At 39.0% G+C, this 20,244-nt stretch overlaps 1 protein-coding gene across 1 annotated transcript; it reads left to right on the forward strand.

Moving 5' to 3' along the window:
* The first annotated feature begins 1,330 nt into the window (after positions 1-1,330).
* LOC149452279 (olfactory receptor 2AP1-like) lies at positions 1,331-18,629 on the forward strand. The gene is made up of 5 exons (XM_089689549.1): positions 1,331-1,334; positions 4,714-4,814; positions 8,563-8,690; positions 10,619-10,748; positions 17,676-18,629. Exons 1-5 carry the CDS (start codon positions 1,331-1,333, stop codon positions 18,627-18,629), a joined length of 1,317 nt encoding a protein of 438 aa, XP_089545675.1.
* The last annotated feature ends 1,615 nt before the right edge of the window (positions 18,630-20,244 follow it).

Below are 20,244 nucleotides of genomic sequence, written 5' to 3' on the forward strand. Positions count from 1 at the left end.
AATGAAAGATTGGTCATAAGACCAATAGTAATTTAGAAAACTGCAGTCCACATTTAATCCATAATTTTTTGTGTCAAAGAGAATTATTATTTCAAATGTCTGCTTTTCCTGAGTATTTTTAAAGTTCCTTTTAGGAATTATAACATACATGTCTTCCATACAGTGGTCTGGTTGTGAGAATGTCTTACAGGTATACAGTAAGCATCCTTATGTTCTTTTATGGCATCCATGTGCTTACTTATTCATTATTTTTTTTTATTTCGGTCCTGTGTTGCCTTATTGTTTTGCTTTGAGGGGGGAACACAGCATTACTGGAGGTACATTTTGTAGGATCCTATAATATTGAAGGTTCCTTTTGCATGTGTAACACTTTTTAATGAATTGATTTGATTGCACAGTTTGCAGCATTTGTTGGTGCAAGGCCTGATCCCTTTTATTTGAGTCTCTGCAATGAAAGTATTGCAGTTTCCTGCTGAATAATTTGTGTCAGAGTTCTTAGGTGGAGGTGGGGTAGGCTTCCCTGAATAAGTGAGTTTTCAAAGATCGCCTAAAGGAAGACAGGGTGGGGGCTGACCGGACATTCTGTGGTAGGGAGTTCCAGAGGATGGGAGAGGCTCTGGAGAAGTCCTTGAGACGAGCGTGGGAGGAGGTGATGAGGGAGCTAGAGAGGAGGATATCATGGGAGGAGCAGAGTGGGCAATTTGGGCGGTATCTGTGGATGAGGTTGGTGATGTAGTTAGGGGCAGTGTTGTGGATGGCTTTGTAGGATCAGAGCATATGTAGTTGTACCTGGTGGCCTAGCTGTGTAAAATGGCTTGTTTGATGTGTTTGGGGAGCAGCTGGAGATAGCGGCATCAGTCAGTGGGTTTCCTGTATATTGAGGTGTAAAGTTTGTCATCCCTAATGGATACGTGGTATCTAGACGTTAACATTGAAGTTCAGACTTATACTAAGGCTAAACACATTCCCACCTCCATTCTAAACCTATTCTATCTAACCTTGTAAAGAAAAGATCTGTATACTGACCTATTCTGAATAATAAAAAATATGTGATCAGTACACAAAAGGCTTATGGAAAGTCTGTAAATGTCCATAAAATCCTACAGCGCACAGATGGCAGCCATCCCAGAGTGAGCCGACTCTTTAGAAATGAAGGAAAGAAAAAAGGGGGAGAGAAGCACCTTCTAAGTGCAGTATTGCAGATAAAAGTTACTTAGCCACAGTTACAAACACTCATAAGAAAAAAAAGTGTAAAACGCCCATCAGATGTAATGTGAAGAGAAGCCAAAATTTGCCGCAATCATCCACAACCTGCAGGATCTGCTTGACGATGGGTATGACCACTGTGGATTGCGGTCTTCTGGACAGCATGAGCTCCACCGTGCATTCCAGTGACCCCAGAACTTGCGGTGGCCATCTTGGACATCTGATCCTCAGCTCCCCCTGCAGCTGCTGGTCAGCACAGCAGGTTCTCACATGGTAGATTGAGGCTCTGCACTCAGACGATTTTATTAAGCCTGTTTTAACTACGAGTATCTAAGTGTTTCTAACAGTCATTAATAAAGATTCTTTTGGATATACTGCACTTAGAAGTGCCTTACTGATCTATCCTCTTCCACATACAGATTTTGCATCAACTCCTAGAAGTGCTGCCCGGTGCCTGTTGTCCAGTGTCTCCTCCATCCCCGGCTGACATCTCTTGGTCCACATCCCTCTCCATTGATGCACCCTATACATATCCTCATGTCCGTGGCATGTGCTGCACCTTTGTAGCCCACATATTGCATTGATTTATTGCTTGCTGAGTATTGTAATGACTGCCTTTTTGTTACTTGTGTATTAACAGGATTGTACATATTGTCATCCATGTTGTTTCTATAGATGACAATATCACTTTGATTTGATGGGCCTACATGGGTTCAATTAAACCACAGTACTATTATTTCAGTATTTTTCTGCGGTGTTCTATTACACCCTTCAGCTTGATATACTTGTGAAGCTCCACCTCACCTGAAAATCTAAAACTTACTGACTGAACAGTTCAAGACTATGCACATACTGTACATATGCCACAGTCATTATCAAACAATATGCTGTAATTCCTGTGTCACAGCAACAAATATTTGTACAGACCATCCAATCCTTTTGGATTTCATAGGACTGTCCCTCAGTGACTTACTTCACTACCTGAGCAGAGTTCAACGGCTTACTGTGTCCTGATCTTGCAACAGGTAGAGATAAAAAGAAAGAGATTGCCTGGCCACACTCTAAAGCTGAGCAGCAGCAGAAGGGAGAACCAGGCAAACACATTGTACAGTGGATCATCAACCAGAAGGTAGAGGTGGGTCATCCAAATTACAAAGTAGAGCAGCAGTACATAAGGAAGCTTGCGTACAGTCCATATCCCATCATCCATATAAAATACCTAAATCTGTTCCAATCCCCTGCTAGCAGCAAAAGTTACTAAGCCTGTATTATGCAACAGTGTCACAATGGTAGGGTACTCACTCATTTGCTAGTATTATTAAGAGATAATATCTGTCTTTCACAATGAGCGCCTTCGCCTCACTATCATGATGAGACATCTGCCTTTCATAGGTAAGACCCCCAGCCCCAGTGTACAACTGTGTTATGTACAGTAATGCATACAAGTAGGAGGTCCCAGGAGAATGTAGTATTCCCCAGCCACTATGTTTTCACATACACTATGCCATACTTATCACCTTACCCTCTGAACATGACTATCTCTACACTACTGACCCCATTCCTTAGGCACCAACATTCAAGCATGCTTATCTCCTTATCCAACCATATTCTTCCTTCATTATTCATGCATGTATATCCCCCAACCATATCATCATTCACACAGGTATATCTCCTAATCCCATCCCATTCCCCCGGCCCAACTCCCCACATTCACCATCCTAGCCCATCATTCCCATGATTTCCATTTGATGACACTTCCCACCAATCTTTGTATCCATCACATACAGAGCCAACAGGCTCTCATCCACAGCTGATCCAAGCTAGTTCCACTTTCTTGCACATCACCTCAGGTTCTAGTTCAAGATGGCATTTTAATGTAATTATTCAATTTTATTATTACACTATTTTATTACCTTATCATTGTGTACCTATGGTTATGACTCTTTTACAGTGGTGTAATCTTCATGCAATAATAATTAAATAATCTTAGATATTATATACCGTAATAGTATATGCTTTGTATAAAATGTTTTACCCATTAATTTATATATATATTTTTATACAATATTATTTTTAAATAGTTTATATATTCCCGACCAGATCTATTAGTAAAAGGAATCCTTTTTGCTCCACATATTCACTATGTTCTTTACGCTATATAGTGTATACTATAAATGTTTACTGCATCCACTTACCTATCTCGTACATGTACCAAAGATCAATGTTCTAATCTTGTTTTGTACACTTGTGTTATGTGATATTTATTGGTTGTGCTCAATTTTGTTCTGTACACTAGCCCTGATGAAGGGGGAAGCAATTCCCTTGAAATAGTTTGTAGGTCAAAAGTCAACACAAGTTCTCCAATAAACCTCAGTTGTTACATACATCTACACCTGGTGTGCCTCTCAGTCACTAGACCAATACAATTTTTCTAGTTGTGGGACTTTTAAGGTGCCAAAACAGCATCAAGATATGCCATACTGTTAAAATCCAAAGAGAACATAAACCACCTCTCCAGCGCTCCACAGGGGTAATCACTAGTGTAATGGTGGAAACATTAAAGTGAAAATGCTTTGGGAACATGATCTTGGTGATGCAGCCCTCTTCCGAGAGGGAGATCAAACCACAAACTGGAAAAGAACACACAGAGGGTGCAAACACCTAGCGCATTATCCAAGATTTATTGTAAAATTGATGTGAAAAACAATAACATACAAACGACAGGAGAATTAAAAGCCTGGGGATCGTCCAACGTGCTTGCAGAGTTCCCTACAAAATAGAGTCAGCACGCTAATGCATTGTGGGGATGTGTCCCCTTCCTAGCGGTTTTCATAGAGTTAAAATCCCTGATTACCAAAGTTTTAGTATTGAAAGTATTGTGAATAAAAAATTAAGCTGTCTTTTTGAGAGAACCTTCTTCCAAATACTTCTTCCGAGTACTATCAGTGGTCCTTCTCTTTATGTCAATAATTTTCTGCAGCCTCTTGTCATCTTCCTGCCTTCCTATATCCATGATGGAACACACTCGCTGGAAAATCTGGGAGTCCACATACAGTATACTATATATGCTTTGTTCAGATTTCATGACAAAGTGGTTTACAACCACTTTAGCTTCTATTTCAAGTGTAGTGAAATGGATTTTCAATTGGTAAACTAAAAACTAAAAAATGTTGACCATGAGCCTGGCACTGGGATACAGCAAAGGCAGCAAATCCTGTGAAGGAAACAGACTCCAACAGCTGGAATGACAATAGCTGTAAAGCTAGCAATTTTGCCAAGCTGGCACTGAGACATTGGGCATGAGAGTGCCTTGGAATTTACTTTTTCTTATGTTCCAGCAGCTGGTGCACAGAAAGCAGCCTGTTTAGTGGTAAAGCTGGAGATGGCAAGGTGGGGTTGGCAGAATCAGAGAGCTACACTTGCATGTTCTCTGCATAGCTCTATGCTGACCCTCATCCCACTGTAAGAGTCAAAAGTTAAACTTAGCCAATGCCAATGTAATTGCAGGAGTAGCTGTGGATGAAGAGGAAGAATCTGTAATAACTACCTTACAGATGGTGAAGAGCTGTATCAGCAGCATTGGCCGATCAAGCACTGCTACTACCAAAGTACAGCACGAGGATGACAGCTAGATATCTTTATTATACTACCCTGGAGCATTGACAAAACTAACACTCTTTGTGCAAGACACCAACTTTGTTAGCCAGGATGAGGCCAACATTTATGACATACTGCCATTGCTGTTCCTTTGAAGTAGACTATTCATGGCCTACTCAGGGCACACAGGGCACTTAAGGATGAGGCTGTATTCATGTGGATCAATGGCAAGGAAGGACCTAGCAGGGAGCATCTTAGAGGGTCAGGGACCTACACAAAAAAAAAGGTAAAAAATTGGTCAGTTTTTGGATCTCAGCCAGCAATGGGCAAAGATAAAGTAGCACTTGCTCTTTGCCCAGGTTCCTAAAACCTTTCCCAAAGTTGAACGCTTTAAGACTCTTTCTATAGGTCTATCTCATTATGTTGGATCAAACAGCAATAATACCAACACAACCACCAGGCAGGGTGATTGATGTGTGAAGACTTCTTTCAAGCCTGGTGATCCCATGAGGTGCAGGCCAGCAGCAACCATCACCAGTAGCTAAAGAACAAGGTGGCTGACTACATAGGGTCTGTGGGGCACTTATATTGTGCTTTGTCTGGCAATGCCCTCCTTAATCAGGTGCAATCCAGGGTTGTAATCATCTTCCGAGACTGAGATGCTAGCTCTGAGTTGATACAGTCATGGAAATCCTGGTACCTGTGATGTTTTGGTTGTGTTTATAAATGACTGACACAGATCAGTTCTCTGCTGCAGCCTTTCACCTTCTGACTTTCTACAAAGTTGACTCTAATAAAGATGTAGAGTGATTACATCACCTCATCACAAGCAAAGTCCTTAGAGTTCACTCTAACTACTTACTACTTTTAAAAAGAAAAAAAGTACAGCTTTTTTAAAACGTTACTGCTGCTGTATATTGTGACATGGTAGGAATTTCCAGTTACTGAAATGTCCACCTCCTTGCTCTCAGCCTACTTATAAAACAAAGATAGAATAACAGAAGACTGATGAGGTATTTGTTCATGCTGTTCTTTCTTCATGTCAGCTTTTTCTTTGTCATCACATTTGAAAGGAGTACACCTGATTGACTCCCTCATTCACTCTGTTGTAACAGGGATTACAAGAGGCTGACACCAAGACCTCATTCAGACAGGTGCTGACATCTGTAGCCCAAGAATGAGCATCTTGTTTATGCGGCTTTATACGCCAGGTGCATGGCTGTCAATTGGAACAAAACATGAATAGGCTGTTGGCATGCAGCCACTGGCAGTCGAAGCCACATAAACAATGCATTGATATATAGGCTACAGGCTACAGGTTTCAGCACCTGTCTTTTTCAACCTTTTTTCAGTCAAGGTATGCTTTAAAATTCTACATAATCTCAAGGCACCCCATGCTCAAATGTAAAGAACTAAACAAATAGTTTTACATGTTATAAAAGAAGTTTCAGCGAGCGCTACAAACACAACAGCTGCTGGGACACCAAAAGGCAACCATAAACCTCCCAGTATAAATGTCAATGTAAACAGGTGCAGCACTGATATAAAATATATTATGGAATAGCGAAATACTTCAATCAATCATAAAATTGATGTGACTGAGTAATAAGTGAAGGGCGCACTCACCAGAAGCGCGCTATAAACACACATTTTGAAGTTAATACTGCCTCATCAGGTATGTTCAGGTCACTGCTCCAAAATCAGGCCAGTTTCCTATTCCCTTCAGTGTCCCTTGACAGGTATCACTGTGTCGAGTCACGTCTATAATAGGCTCTGTGAATTATGGCACTCACAGAGAGAGCCCAACAAAGAATGCCACATAGCGTGATACTGTTTTTCACTGGAATTTTATTTCCACAAAACAAGGTAGTAATAACAGGAAAACACTGACCATATAGTTTCAGGATGACCACCAGCGGTGGTGTGACGTCTAGATGCTGTAGCCCCTCACTGACGCATTTCAAGCGAAGCACTTAATCATACGGTACAGGCTTACAGCATCAGACGTCTATACAAGTGTATTTATATTGAAAAATGGCGATCGCGCATATCACACCCGCCATTTTGCCGGCTACTCGGCGCATGCGCAGTGCATTGGCGCCGTTTTGTCATGGACCAAAAGATTACATTGCATATCTCTATGTCCATGGAATGTGCGTGCGCACTACAGTGCCATTTTGTTGGCAGTTTTAAACTCCAGCAGATTGCTCTGTTTACCATATAAGAGGAAATAGCTTCAAACGTAAGATCAAACGTCAGGATAGATAGGATAGATATCCTTATCAAACTGCTAACATTGAGGGGTAGAGAAAAATGCTTTGAGAATGCCCTTATTTTTATGCACCCACTTAATATATTTAAATACCGCGAATCATGCAGCAGAGACCGCCCCACAAACATACACAATCGGATCGTTACAATTTGATCCTGTGATATTATGTGTATTAAGTTGTTAAAAACATATTAGGATATATCCAGTAAAGACATTAGGGTGAGGATGTCATGTAAAGTAAATCAACTGGTAAACACAGTAATAAAGACATTCATGAAATTACATACAATTATTAAAATGTTCATAAAAATCCAAATAAAAAACAGTAGGAAAGTTCACATGGTCAGTCGTAATTAAAATACCAGCATATGTTACATATATAAAAATAAAATAAAAATCAACCAAATTTAATGTATGTAAGAAATAAAAAACACAAACATAAATGGAATTAAAATATCAAAAGTAAACATATGAATAAGAAAATAAAAAATATTAAAAATATTAAAAAGTACAATAATTATATTATTAATTATTATTAATAATTTATATGTTCCAATTAAATACCGATAATGGTTGGGATAAAAATATGATAAGAATATAAAAAAATGTAAACGGAGTCAGTGTATAAAATGGAGTCACTATAAATTAGTCACTAAAACGCTAAGAGGACATATGGTAGTAAAAATATATAAAGCAATCGAACTATTATCTATAAAGCAGTTGATATCAAAATCAATGTTGAGCCCTTTAGAATGTAAGGAGCCCAACTCAAAAGATCCACTTTGATTCTAATTGTGAAACTGCTCTTTTCTTATTTAAGCCCCTCCAATGTGTTTTAATTATGCCTATGCCCATAAAATTAAGCGAAGACGGACCTCTGTTATGGCAGACCCTGTAGTGATGAGATAGGGAGTGTTTTTTAGAACCTTTTTTGATATTGTTTACGTGCTCTCTTAACCTATCACTTAATCACCTAGTGGTACGTCCAACATATTGCATCTTACACGGGCATTGTAGCAAAAAAACAACATGTCTACTAGTACATGTAATAAAGTCATCAATATTGTATGTTCTACCCTTTACTGTAGAACTAAAACAAATCAGTTTTCCTTGTTAATTTTCTACATTGGCAAATCACACATTTCCTACAAGGAAAGAAACCTTTCATTTCTGAAAAAAACGTGATATTACTCGGAGGATTAATTATATTAGGAGCTATTCGGTTTCTTAGGGACATAGCTCTTCTAAAAGTAATTTCTGTTTTTTTCTGGTAAAATTTGATTTAAAATAGGATCTGATTTTAAAATGTTCCAATTGCTGTTGATGACTCTAGTGATTGCTTTATGTTGAAACGAAAAATTAGTGACAAAAGGGCAAATTGTTTTCTTTCTTTGTATGACGGTATGGCTTAACATTTCATCTCTGTTGGAATTCCCTATTTCATCCATTATCTGATTCAATGTAGATTCATTATATCCTTTTTCTAGGAACTTCGCTTTTATGACAGATGCTTGTGTATAATAAGTGTCAATATCTGTGCAGTTATATCCGATTCTCAAAAATTGCCCTTTGGGGATGTTTTGCAACCGGACTGGGTGATGGCAGCTGTCCAACGGTATATAACTATTTCTATCAGTCTGTTTAAAAAAAAGACTACGTGACAATTCTGCCTCCTCGGTTTATTAGCTTCAAATCTAAAAAATGTATACTGCATCTGCTATAATTAGAAGTTTGATGTTCAACATGTTGTTGTTTAAGGTCTCTAAAAAAAATTAAAAGGGCTTGTTCATCACCATTCCATACCAGGAGGATGTCATCAATATATCTTTTCTAAAAGGAGAGCTCAGGCCAATTCTCTCGTAAAGAAGACATCTGCTTCGCATCTGGCCATAAAAAAAGATTAGCCACGCTGGGGGCAAACTTAGCCCCCATGGCAACTCCTTTTGTTTGTAAGTAAAATTTATGGTCGAACCAGAAATAGTTTTTTGTCATCGCAAAATCCAAGTGTTAAAATAAAATCCTTCTGTAAAATAGACATCCCATTAAAATCTAAAAAATTATTTTACAGCTTCATGCCATCAGAGTGGTCAATGTTAGTGTATAAGAAAGTCACATCTGCTGTGACAAGAAATGTGGTAGGGTCCAAGGTTACATATCTAATTTCCTGAAGCACTTGTTTAGTATCCCTCAGGTAAACCGGGGTATTAGTTACGAGGGGCTGTAAAAAATAATCAATATACTCACCTGCTCTCGAACATAGGGACCCAATGCCGCTGATGATCGGTCTACATGGAGGGTTAGTTGGGTTTTTATGTATTTTGGGAAGTATATACAATATTGGGAGTTTAGGAGCTGACGGGCAAAGGAAATGTTTCTCTTTTTTATTCATAATTTTATCCTCATATCCTTTATGAATAATAGCCTTTAAAGTTCTCCTAAACTGTCCCAATGGATTTTTTTTGTAAAGGGTAGGCATGTATTTTTGTCATTAAGGATATTGTATACTTCCTTAATATATTCAGTTTTTCTTAGGACCACTACTCCTCCTCCTTTGTCCACCGGACGTATAACTAAGTCCTTCCTCTCTAGAAGGGAATCAACAGCTTTTTTGGAAGGATCATACCTCCCAGCAGATTTAATTTTTATCGCTTCAAGATTTTTAATTACCGTATCCCTAAAAGTGTTAATGTATGCATTGGTTTGGGATGGCGGATTGAATAATGATGCGTTGCGGAGATTGGAATTAATAGTACCATTATCAGATATATTGTGCACAGTAGGATTGTTGTGAAAATACTTCTTAAGGGATATCTGTCTGACAAATTTTCTAACGTTAATATAGGTCTGAAACTTGTTAAGAGATGTTTTTGGGGCAAACTTAAGTCCTTTATTTAAAAGCTCTAATTCCTGGGTTGTTAACTCCACCTTACTTAGATTGAAGATTCCTGTGCCTTTCACATCTTTCATTTTTTGAGGTTTATTAACCCTTTTGCCTCCCCTCTTTCCTTTCCCGTGGCACTTCTCTTTCGTGCCCAGCTTTCCCCTAAAAAATGGGCTGGTGTATAGTTCCTATCAAATTTCTCATTAGAATTATTTGGAAAAACTGGTGATCTGTTCTCAATTCTATTGAAATGAGCTGGAGGTCTCTGGTCTGGAGTCCTCCAATGTTGATGAGAGGTTCTCCCTCTATTAATTCTTGGTGAGGAATATTGAGGTTTAGAATTGTTGTAATGTAATTTTTTTAAACAGACTGATAAAAATAGTTATATACCGTTGAACAGCTGCCATCACCAAATATTGATGAATTCTACTTTTATGTAAATGATCCTAGGTTTATCAGCCAAAACTGGGCCTAATTTAGGGCTTTGGAGCAGAATACCCCAATGCCGTTTGAGTATATTCTCCATTTGCCTATGCTTGTGGCGGTACTGGGTGATAAACTTCACATCTCCATAGCTCTTGGTATATTTATGTTTGGTCTTAGAGGGTGGAGAGAGTGAATCCTGATAAGCCCTAGGCACAGCTATCACATTTTGCTTCCAGCTATGCCAATTTAACTAAGGGTCTCCAGGAGCTCCAGCAGATCTGGAAAAATAATCCATTTGATATTGTCTATTATGGACACTGTATAGATGGAATTGTAATCAATTGTGAAGACCCTAGTTCATCCATGGTGAGATTAATATAAATTTGTAACAATAGTTATTTTGGTGTATCCTTCACCTATGTGTGCTATAATGGTCCATTGGTTTTTCTGGATTTATTATAAAATGATTGTGAATACAACATTATTGGCAAAAATCACTTAAAACCTACTGCTGGCAACTAGTATTTACATTTCACTAGTTGCAATCACCCTCAGTGGATCCAAAATGTTCCAGAAAGCCAATATTGTAGTCTTAGTCACAATAGCATGTGCAGAGAAGACTACAGTATATTTAGCAATATATTCTTTTTGACCATGCGGCTTTCGCATCCACCAGCTTGCTGCGATCTGAGATGCATGGGAGTGCCATTCAGAATGAATGGCAACCCCATGCATCTCGTAAGTGCTCCCCAATTTGGCAGTGGTTGGTTGCAAGTGTAGGAATAGGTGCAATTCCTGCACCCACAACCAACCCACACACTTCGGGAAAGCGAGAACCAGGCCTCACAGTAGACTGATGAGGTGTCAGTTTGTTCCTTGTAATCACATTTACATGGCGTACAACTAATTGACTCCCTCATCCACCCTGAGTGCTGCCGTAACAGGGATTACAAGAGGCTGACACCAAAACCTTAGGAGCCTGAGATTGCACCCACAATCTGATAACCATGGGTGCAATGCTCTAGACAAAAAAAAATAAATGCACATTGTATTACCTGCAAAAATGTGCATTTATTATTATTTTTCAAAAGGTGAACGTATCTTTTCAGTGTTCACTGGTAGGAAAGGAGAGGGAAAATAGCTGCAGCACTGGCTGTGTATGAATGGCTGCAGCAAGGGTGACAGTGTCAGTGACAGCTTGGACTGTGCAGCTGTTTCTGACTGGGGCTACACACATCTAATGATTTTTAAAAAAATATATATCTGCATTAATATGTGTCTTTATATGTACTGTACATTGTGCAATTGTTCCAATGGATTAAACATTAGGGGTAACATGGACAAAGCACAGGTTCACTTTAAAATGAAACACATTAAAAATGTTCACAACAATAAAAATACCTCTTCAAATATTGTCAGAAAGGCATATACAATTAAGCTCTAATTAGTAAAATATTTTTCTTTTTCAAATTAATTTTAGACATGTAAAAAATAAACAGCATTATTAATGAGTTATATTGCAATGTAATTGCATTTTTTAGATTATGGTCTCAGGTGTAAAAAAAAATATTTGTTTCAGAAGAAAATGTTCCCCTGTGTATGAAGTCTGCAGGGTCCTTCTCCCTTGTTTTAACATATAAATATACTCATAAGCTAACACAATTCATGTGTAATTTCTTGCTACTTGGATGGTTAAACTGTCATTGTATGTTTTTCTATCACACATCTGGATTTTACTTGGACTATGCCTGAGAATTTCCTAGTAAGTATACACGTTGTTATGCACAATTCAATAAAAGTGATCTATGCAGTCATACATGAGAGCACAGGGCATATTTCCATTAACTTCCCACAGATTTTTTGCCTAAATCAGAGAGTCCCTAGAAAAGAACTGCTGAAGAACACTTTCACAATACTTCCTGCAATGGAAAATTGAATTGTGAAAAACCCCCAGTCTGAAGATACATTATAAGACTGTCTTATAGTACACACCAATCAGCCATAACATTGATACGCTTGATGCTTGGAATAGACTTCCAAAAGAGGTAGTGAGTCAGTCAACAGTTAACAGTGGTTTCAAACATACTTGGGACAAACATTGATCTATATACAGACAAAAAAAGTTAACAACCCCCCCCCCCAAAAAAAATTTAAAATGTATTTAAAAAAAAAATAAAAATAGTAGACTTGATGGATCACCCACCATAACCCGATGAGGTGGGCTCCACTAGACATCTGAAGGTGTGCTGTGGTATATGGCAACAAGTTGTCAGTAGCAGTTGCGAGGTGGAACCTCCATGGATTGGACTTGTTTTTCCTACAAATACTAAAGATGCTTGATGGATTGAGATCTGGAGAAGGCAACACCTCACACTTGCTGTTGTGTTCCTCAAACCATTCTTGAATTCATCAGTCCAGGCCAACGGTTTCCATTGCTTCTTAGTCCAGTTCTAATGCTTGCATACACATTGAAGGCACTCTAGGCACTCTCTCAGTCGATATCTTTGCACAAAGGACATTCCAATATTTTTTGAGTGATTTTATGAACTTTTACAACCTGTTTTAGCACCATTTGAATGATATATGTAGTTTACACCAATATTGCACTTTTTGTGCACTTTATTCACCTATACACTAAGTTTACATGCGTTTATGAATTGTGACATGTATTTATAGTGCTGCACTAATACTTTAGAAATTGCAATTCTGGGACTGTTGCCAATACCCTGAGTGCTAGCTGCTACGTTTGTATTTATATCATTTTTAGTATTTTAGAACTCTAAAATTGTATTACCAGTGCTCGCTTTACTACTATTTTGAATACTTAGATCAGGTTCATCATGCAATTGATTTGATCACTCTTCTTAATAACTCTTGGGATGGGCTGGGGGATAGAAAGGGGATTCTACTATCTCTGGACATACGGAAAGCATTCAACTCTCTGTCTTGGCCTTTTTGGACCAAAATTTCTGGCTTCTCTTTGATCTATATATAGAACGCCTTACGCTCAAATTATGTTGCAAGGCTATAAATCAGACCCATTTATAATTAAGTCAGGTACCAGAGAGGGCTGTCTGCTTTCACCTCTCTTATTTGTAATATCTATTGATGCACTGGCTATAACAATACATAACAATACAGATATCTTGAGGGTACTGAGTGGGGATGACCCCCAGAAATGCGCACTGTTTGCAGATGATTTATTGCTTTCTATTACCTTCGCTCACGTGACCTTACATCTCAGGGTTGTCAGTTAATTGGGAAAAAAAAACCTTGCAGTAGGCAGGCATGGCAGGCAGGTGGTACTTCTTGGGTAGCGGCAGTGGTGGCACTGTGGTATAAGAACTGGTGTGACTGGGAGGGGGTACAGACATCAGAGTCAGAGCTTTACCAGTCCCAATGGTGACCACATGCAGCCTCTCTGTGACATTACACCATCCCCGTGCAATTGACTCATGTCCAGAACAACCTCATTAAGGTCACGGAGACTATTGGAACAGTCATGTGCTGAACACCTTCACCCAGTGAGTAGGCCCTGTCTGTGAGGGCAAAGGGTCAGAAGAGTAATTTGAGGCACACAGCAATGTGAGGGTGGTTCTATGCTGTGCGCAAACTTCTCCCATCACAGTTCTACGGGGCACTCTCCATCTGCACCAAGGGCGGAATGTTCGGACACTGGCCATACACCTCACTCTGCGGGGTTCTGAACTTTCTATGTCAACTCCCACTGCTGTGTTCTATCAGAGCCTGTGTGGGGATATATGAGGGCATCAGCAGAGCTGCATGGGTCGCAATGGCCCGCCCATAATCCAGGGGGCCCATGCAGCCTTCCCGTCAGTAGGATATATATTATATATATATATATATATACATACACACACATATACAGTGTATATATACAGTATATATGTATATACACACACACTTTGGGGTGCACACCCTAATGCTGTAAGCTGTGAACATCACTGTGACACTGTCAGTGATAGCCTGGACTGTGCAACTGTAGTCCACTGATTGGGGCTACACCCATTTAATTACGTATTAATAAATACATATCTACATTATGTGTCTTTATAACTAATTTTCCCATAGATTAAAGCCCATCTCCAGGCAAAAAAAAAAAAGTTTTTCCATGTGGTGGGGCTGTGCCTGCACCACATGGGGTAACTGCTCGTTTTTGTCTAGGGGATTGGTGAGAGATATTCTTACCTAATCCTCCGATCCTCCTAGCACAAGACTGGTGCAGCATCCCCACTCTCTAACAGTCTTGAGTTGTGAACTGTGCCTGAAGTCATCAAGCCCAGGGCAAGCTCTATATACCAGGAACAGTCCACTGCTGGACCGTGGGGGAGTGCCGTTATCTGGTGTAGTGGAGAATCAGGTGAGTACAAGCTTTCTCTCCACTCCTAGACAAAACAAGCAGTTGACTCTTTTCCCTTTCAGTCAGGCTATACTCGCAATGCAACCTTTATTTTGCCCGGAGTTAGGCTTAAAACATTAGCAGGATCATGAACAAAGCACAGGTTCTCTTTAAATGGGACTTATTAACATTGTCAAAATGTATTGCCTTAGCAAATAAAATACACAGCAATAAAAATACCTCTCCATTGTTAGAAAGACATGCAAGATTATGCTGTGATTATTAAAACAGTTTCCTTTTTTAAATTAGTAAAGCCACGTTTAAAAAAAAACAGCATTATATTAGTTCTATTACAGCTAATTTGCAATTTCTAGATTCTTGTCTCTGGTGTAAAAAAAACAAAATTGTTTCAGAAGAAAATTGTCCCCTGTGTGTGAAGTCTGCAGGGCCCTTCTCCCTTTGTTTTTACACATAAATATATTCATATGCTAACACAATTCAGGTATCATTTCTCATAATATTCTTTCAATAATTAAACTGTCATTGTATGTTTTTTCTATCACACATCTGGTTTTACCTGGACTATGTCTGAGAGTTTCCTAGTAAGTGCACATTGTGTTATGCACAATGCAATAAATGGTAATAGTAATCTGTGTGGGTAGGCATGTGAGTGTACAGGGTATATTTCCATCGGCTTCCCAATGATTGTTTGCTTAATCAAGGAGTCCCTAGAAAAGAACTGGTGATGAACACTTTTAGAATACTACCTGCTTGAGGCAATTGTAGCCATAATAGTGCACTTGCAATGACAACAATTGAGAATGGTCCTTGATACCTTTATATTTGAACTAACATCCAAATTTTCAGGGCAAGCTATAATTTTGTAACCCCCTTTTCAAGGTTCAAGAGGTACTAACACATGATATTTTAGCAGAATGTTACTCTGAGAGAAAAGAAAAAAACATGCAAACATACACAGCAATGGTAATACATTGTACAATTATAATAGTTACTGAGATAGGGCAGGAAGAGGGCTATGGACTGGGTAGAAGGAATAAGTCACAGAACTGAGGTCACTAGCCAACAGTTTTATGACCAATTTCACATCTGTGACTCTTCTCCCCTTCCCATTCCATAGCACTCTCCCTGCATTATATCACTAACTATCCAAATGTTATTACCATTGATGTGTATCTTTGAATTTTATTTCCTTTGCTCCCAGAAATTGCCTTAACATTCTGCTAAAACTTAGTACTGCTTGGTCCTTGTAAAAGGGGGGTATACCCAAAAAGCTTATCGTTAAAATCTGGATGTTAATGCAAATAAAGTTTCACAGACTCTACTCAACTGCTTTCATTACAATACTTCCTGCAATGGAAACTGGAATTGTGAGAACCTCCAGTCTGATGATACATTATATGAAGGTGTCACAATCTGGAGTCAGGCTCAGAGGCCAGTAGCTATAGCAGTAGACAGACACACACTGACCCGCTGGATAAGTACAGAAGCAGGTCACCCTGGCAGCTGACAAAGGTTTCACCTGAGGTGCACAGTCTAAGTATTAAACAGGGGCGGACTGACTATTTGGAAACTCGGGCACTGCCCGAGGGCCTGGGGTCAGTAGGGGACCCCATGAGATGCCCCTGGTACCTTTTTCATAGGTTTTTTTGAGTTTGGGCAAGGACACAGGGGCCCCATGATCCCCTATTGCCTGGGGGCCCCATGAGTTGTCAGTCTGCCCTTGGTATTAACCGATGTTCACCAGAGCTCCTGATGGTGGAGATGGGTTTTGCTTCATGTTAGTACCAGGTCACAGTCCTCTGGATCACCCCACCAGGAAGTGAGCAAACTGGGGTCCATTAGCAGATATAGCAGGTAGGAATAACCAGAAGCATAGTCAGTAAAGCTAAAGGCCAGTAACGAGTGGTTGCAGGTTGGGATCAAGCAGCATTGTAGCCAAGGAACAAGCCAAAGATATATAACAAGTGGTAGCGAAGATACAGAAGGCAGTGGGAGTGACAAGAGCAAGATATTGGCTGAAAGGAGCACAATAATCTGGCAAACAGGAAGAGCAAAGGCATGGCTTTAATAAGAAGTGGAGTTCAAGGTTCCAGACAAACAAGATTCAAGGCAGGATCATTGTCCAGATGACTGTCCAACAAGAAGAGAAATCGCCAGACACAGCAGAGGTTGCAGGTTCAGAACCAGGTCCTGACAGAAGGTAATATAGGAGTTCAGCTTGGCAGCCTAGCGACCGAATACACAGCAGAGAACTCTGGAAGACGGCGGTGGTAATGCTGCTCTGGTGACTCATCTTTTTGTGTCCTGGATCATAAGACGATGTCAACTAGAAAGACTAGAGGTCCGTTGCAAAATACAGTGAGGGTGACAGATGATCTCAAAAGACAGAGAAGGTGCCTGTACCATCTAGAGGAGGGATCATTACCATAGAGGATTACCTGGCTGACCTTAAGGGGACCCCTGGACCTGCATTGGAGCTCTGGATGATCCACCATGAGAAGGATGCCCACCACCTGGTCCTGGATCTAACATCAAGGATGGCTATTTCTATATGCGCATAATCCATGCGTTTCTGGTGAGTGCGCACTTCTATCATTTGAGGCAGACAAGCTCTGGAGATTTTTTTCATCAGCTTAGAGAGCACCACGGATATTTAATTGACTTTTTATTTATATATATTTTTTCCTGCTTTGTTGGTGTTCTTTGCTGGAACGTTTGGTTTATCTTTAAGCGCTGCACTATATTATTTATATTTATAGAAGGTAATATATGATGGTGAGGGTACTGATAACTTTGCAAATAGCAAACAGAGAGACATCCTTGTTTTAACTCTAATCAATCAAAAACAAATAGAAGGTCTCTTTTTGTCCTCAAAGCCCCTTTAATGACAGTTCCCTATATTTCTTTTACAGGGATCCTACTCTCTAAAACAAGAATTCAATAGGACCATGGTGCAAGAATTTATTTTAATTGCATTCTCCAGTTTAAAACAGCTCCAGTTATTACTGTTCTTCCTTGTTTTGGTAGCATACATCATCTGCATTACAGGAAATATTGCCATCATTGTTTTAGTTAGGACTGAACCCTTGCTTCAAACCCCAATGTATTTTTTCATAACTACATTTGCCATTCTTGAAATTATGTTTGTGACCGTTATTATACCCAAGCTTCTGGATAATTTGATTTCCGGAAATAGGAGGATCTCTATCACTGAATGCTTCACACAGATGTTTCTTTTCAATGGTTTGGGTATGACAGAATGTTATTTGTTACTGGTCATGGCCTTTGATAGGGACTTGGCTATTAACAGTCCTTTACGTTATTCTGCTATTATGAGAAAGGAAATGTATACTCCGTTAGCCGTGGCACCATGGATTGGTGGTCTTTCATTGTCTTCTATGACTCTTATTTTTACAGTCCAATTGAAATTCTGTGGACCAAATCAGATAAATCATTTCATCTGTGATTTGGCTCCACTTCAGAATTTGTCTTGCTCTGATCCTTCCATGAGCAAATTAGTCACAATAATAGCCGCTATTCTCGTTGAGGTTTTTCCAATTTTAATTATCGTAACTTTCTATGTTCATATCATTAACACCATCTCAAAAATCAAAGGTGCTGAAGGCAAACAAAAAGCCTTCTCCACCTGTTCCTCTCACCTTATTGTGACCAGTCTCTTCTACGGATCAGCTCTTATTGTGTACATCAGACCTACTGGGAGCGAAAATGACAAATATCTTGCTCTTATGTACACGGTGCTTACCCCACTCCTAAACCCTTTCATATATACTTTGAGGAACAATGATGTGAAGACAGCAATAACAAATTCAGTGTTGAAGAAAATGCATTTATCCTGTGGCTTGTAAGGCAGGAATTTAGATCACTAATATGAAAAAATATTTAAATATATTTTATCAACTCTATATATAACAACATTTTGCTACCGTATAAAAATAATTATGGTCTATGATTATTGTTTAGCTTGCACCAACATTCAAAATTTTCAGGACAGGCTTTTGAGGTGTACCTCTTCTACTAAGGTCCAAGCAGTACTAACACAATTTTAGCAAAATATCAAATAAGACAATCTCTAAACAAAAAGAAAAAAAAAAGAAAGAAAAAAACCCCATAAGCATACACAGCGCAGGTAATCTGGGACAGCTGGTGTGATAAGGTAAGGAATGGGTTTTGGAATGGATGAGTCACAGAGGTGAGAGTGGTCATAAAACTGTTGAATAATGGTTTAAAAAAACTGAGGTACACATTTAGTCCATTATTTTTGTGTCAAACAGGATTCTAAGAGAGATTTTCTTTCCTGAATATTTTAAAAGTTTTTATAGAAACTATAGCATGCATGTCTTCCATACAATAGTCTGGTTGTGAGAAGTAATGTCTTACAGGCATAGAGTAAGCATCTTCCTTATGTTTTTTTATGGTGTTCCTGTGTTTAGTCATTATTTTTTGGAATTTCTGTCCTGTGTTGCCAGTGCTTGCATTTTTTGCTTTGAATGAGGTACACGGCATAACTGGAAGAACAGCTGTTTTATTTCTGATATTGAAGGTCCCTTTTGCATAAGTGACTTTTTTAATGGATTGATTTGGCTGCTCAATTTGCAGCATGTGTTGGTGCAAGTCTTGGATCCTTTATTTGCATCTCTGTAATGAGAGTATTGCAGTTTCCTATGGAATAATGTACTGCTATATGTCTGAATTTAGGAGGCTGCCAGTAAGCCAGCAAAAGGGTTTTTTTTAGAATATTTCTTTTTTCGGTTTCATCTTCTGTGTTACATCAGGTCACAAATATTTGATTATCTTCCCCTCCTAGTGCTGGATTGTTTGTAGTTATTTGTTTTTTTTTTGTCCTCTTTGTATTGTAGGAGATTTTCTTTCTGGCTTTCAAGGCTCTGTGTATGCTTGTATTGATGATTATGTTCTGGTAACATGTATTAAAGGGAGGATTCTCTGAGATGTTTAGTTCTGTCTTGTGGGATTAGAGCATATGCAGTTGTACCTGGATTTATATGGTGGCTCCTTTGGTGTGTTGGGGGAGGAAGCTGGAAAGGAGGAGATAGTGGCATTGGTGAGTGGGTTTCCTGTATTTTGAGGTGTACAGTCATCCCTGGTGGTGTCTAGGAGTTAACATTTGTGGTTGAATAGTCCAACTACTGTCCATAGTTTAGATTGATGGATGAAATATATTAACAACTTGCCCTCAGATTTTAAACCCTTCATGACCAGAACATTTTTTTGCTATTCAGCACTTCACTACTTTAACTGGTTAATTGCTGGGTCATGCAACACTGTACCCAAATACAATTTGTATACATTTTTTTACACAAATTTCTTTTGGTGGTATTTAATTACCACTGGTGATCAGAATTTTCTTTTACACTGTTATTGCTTATATAGTGATGATCATTGTATGAGCAATAGTTTTAGCTGTCATGAATGGGTTAACATTCATGGACAGCTTGCTTATGG

This window comes from Staurois parvus, unplaced genomic scaffold (genome assembly GCF_062004578.1).
Source record: "Staurois parvus isolate SC_StPar_1 unplaced genomic scaffold, SC_StPar_1.0 ptg000486l, whole genome shotgun sequence".
NCBI classification, from domain to species: Eukaryota; Metazoa; Chordata; class Amphibia; order Anura; family Ranidae; genus Staurois; species Staurois parvus.

What these genes read in the sequence shown, in the direction of transcription:
- LOC149452279 (XM_089689549.1), top strand. An exon ending in CAAGCACTGCTACTACCAAA is followed by an intron (nt 4,815 to 8,562) that starts GTACAGCACGAG and finishes TCCTTTTTCTAG; the next exon opens with GAACTTCGCTTTTATGACAG. An exon ending in GTGATGGCAGCTGTCCAACG is followed by an intron (nt 8,691 to 10,618) that starts GTATATAACTAT and finishes TTTTGCTTCCAG; the next exon opens with CTATGCCAATTTAACTAAGG.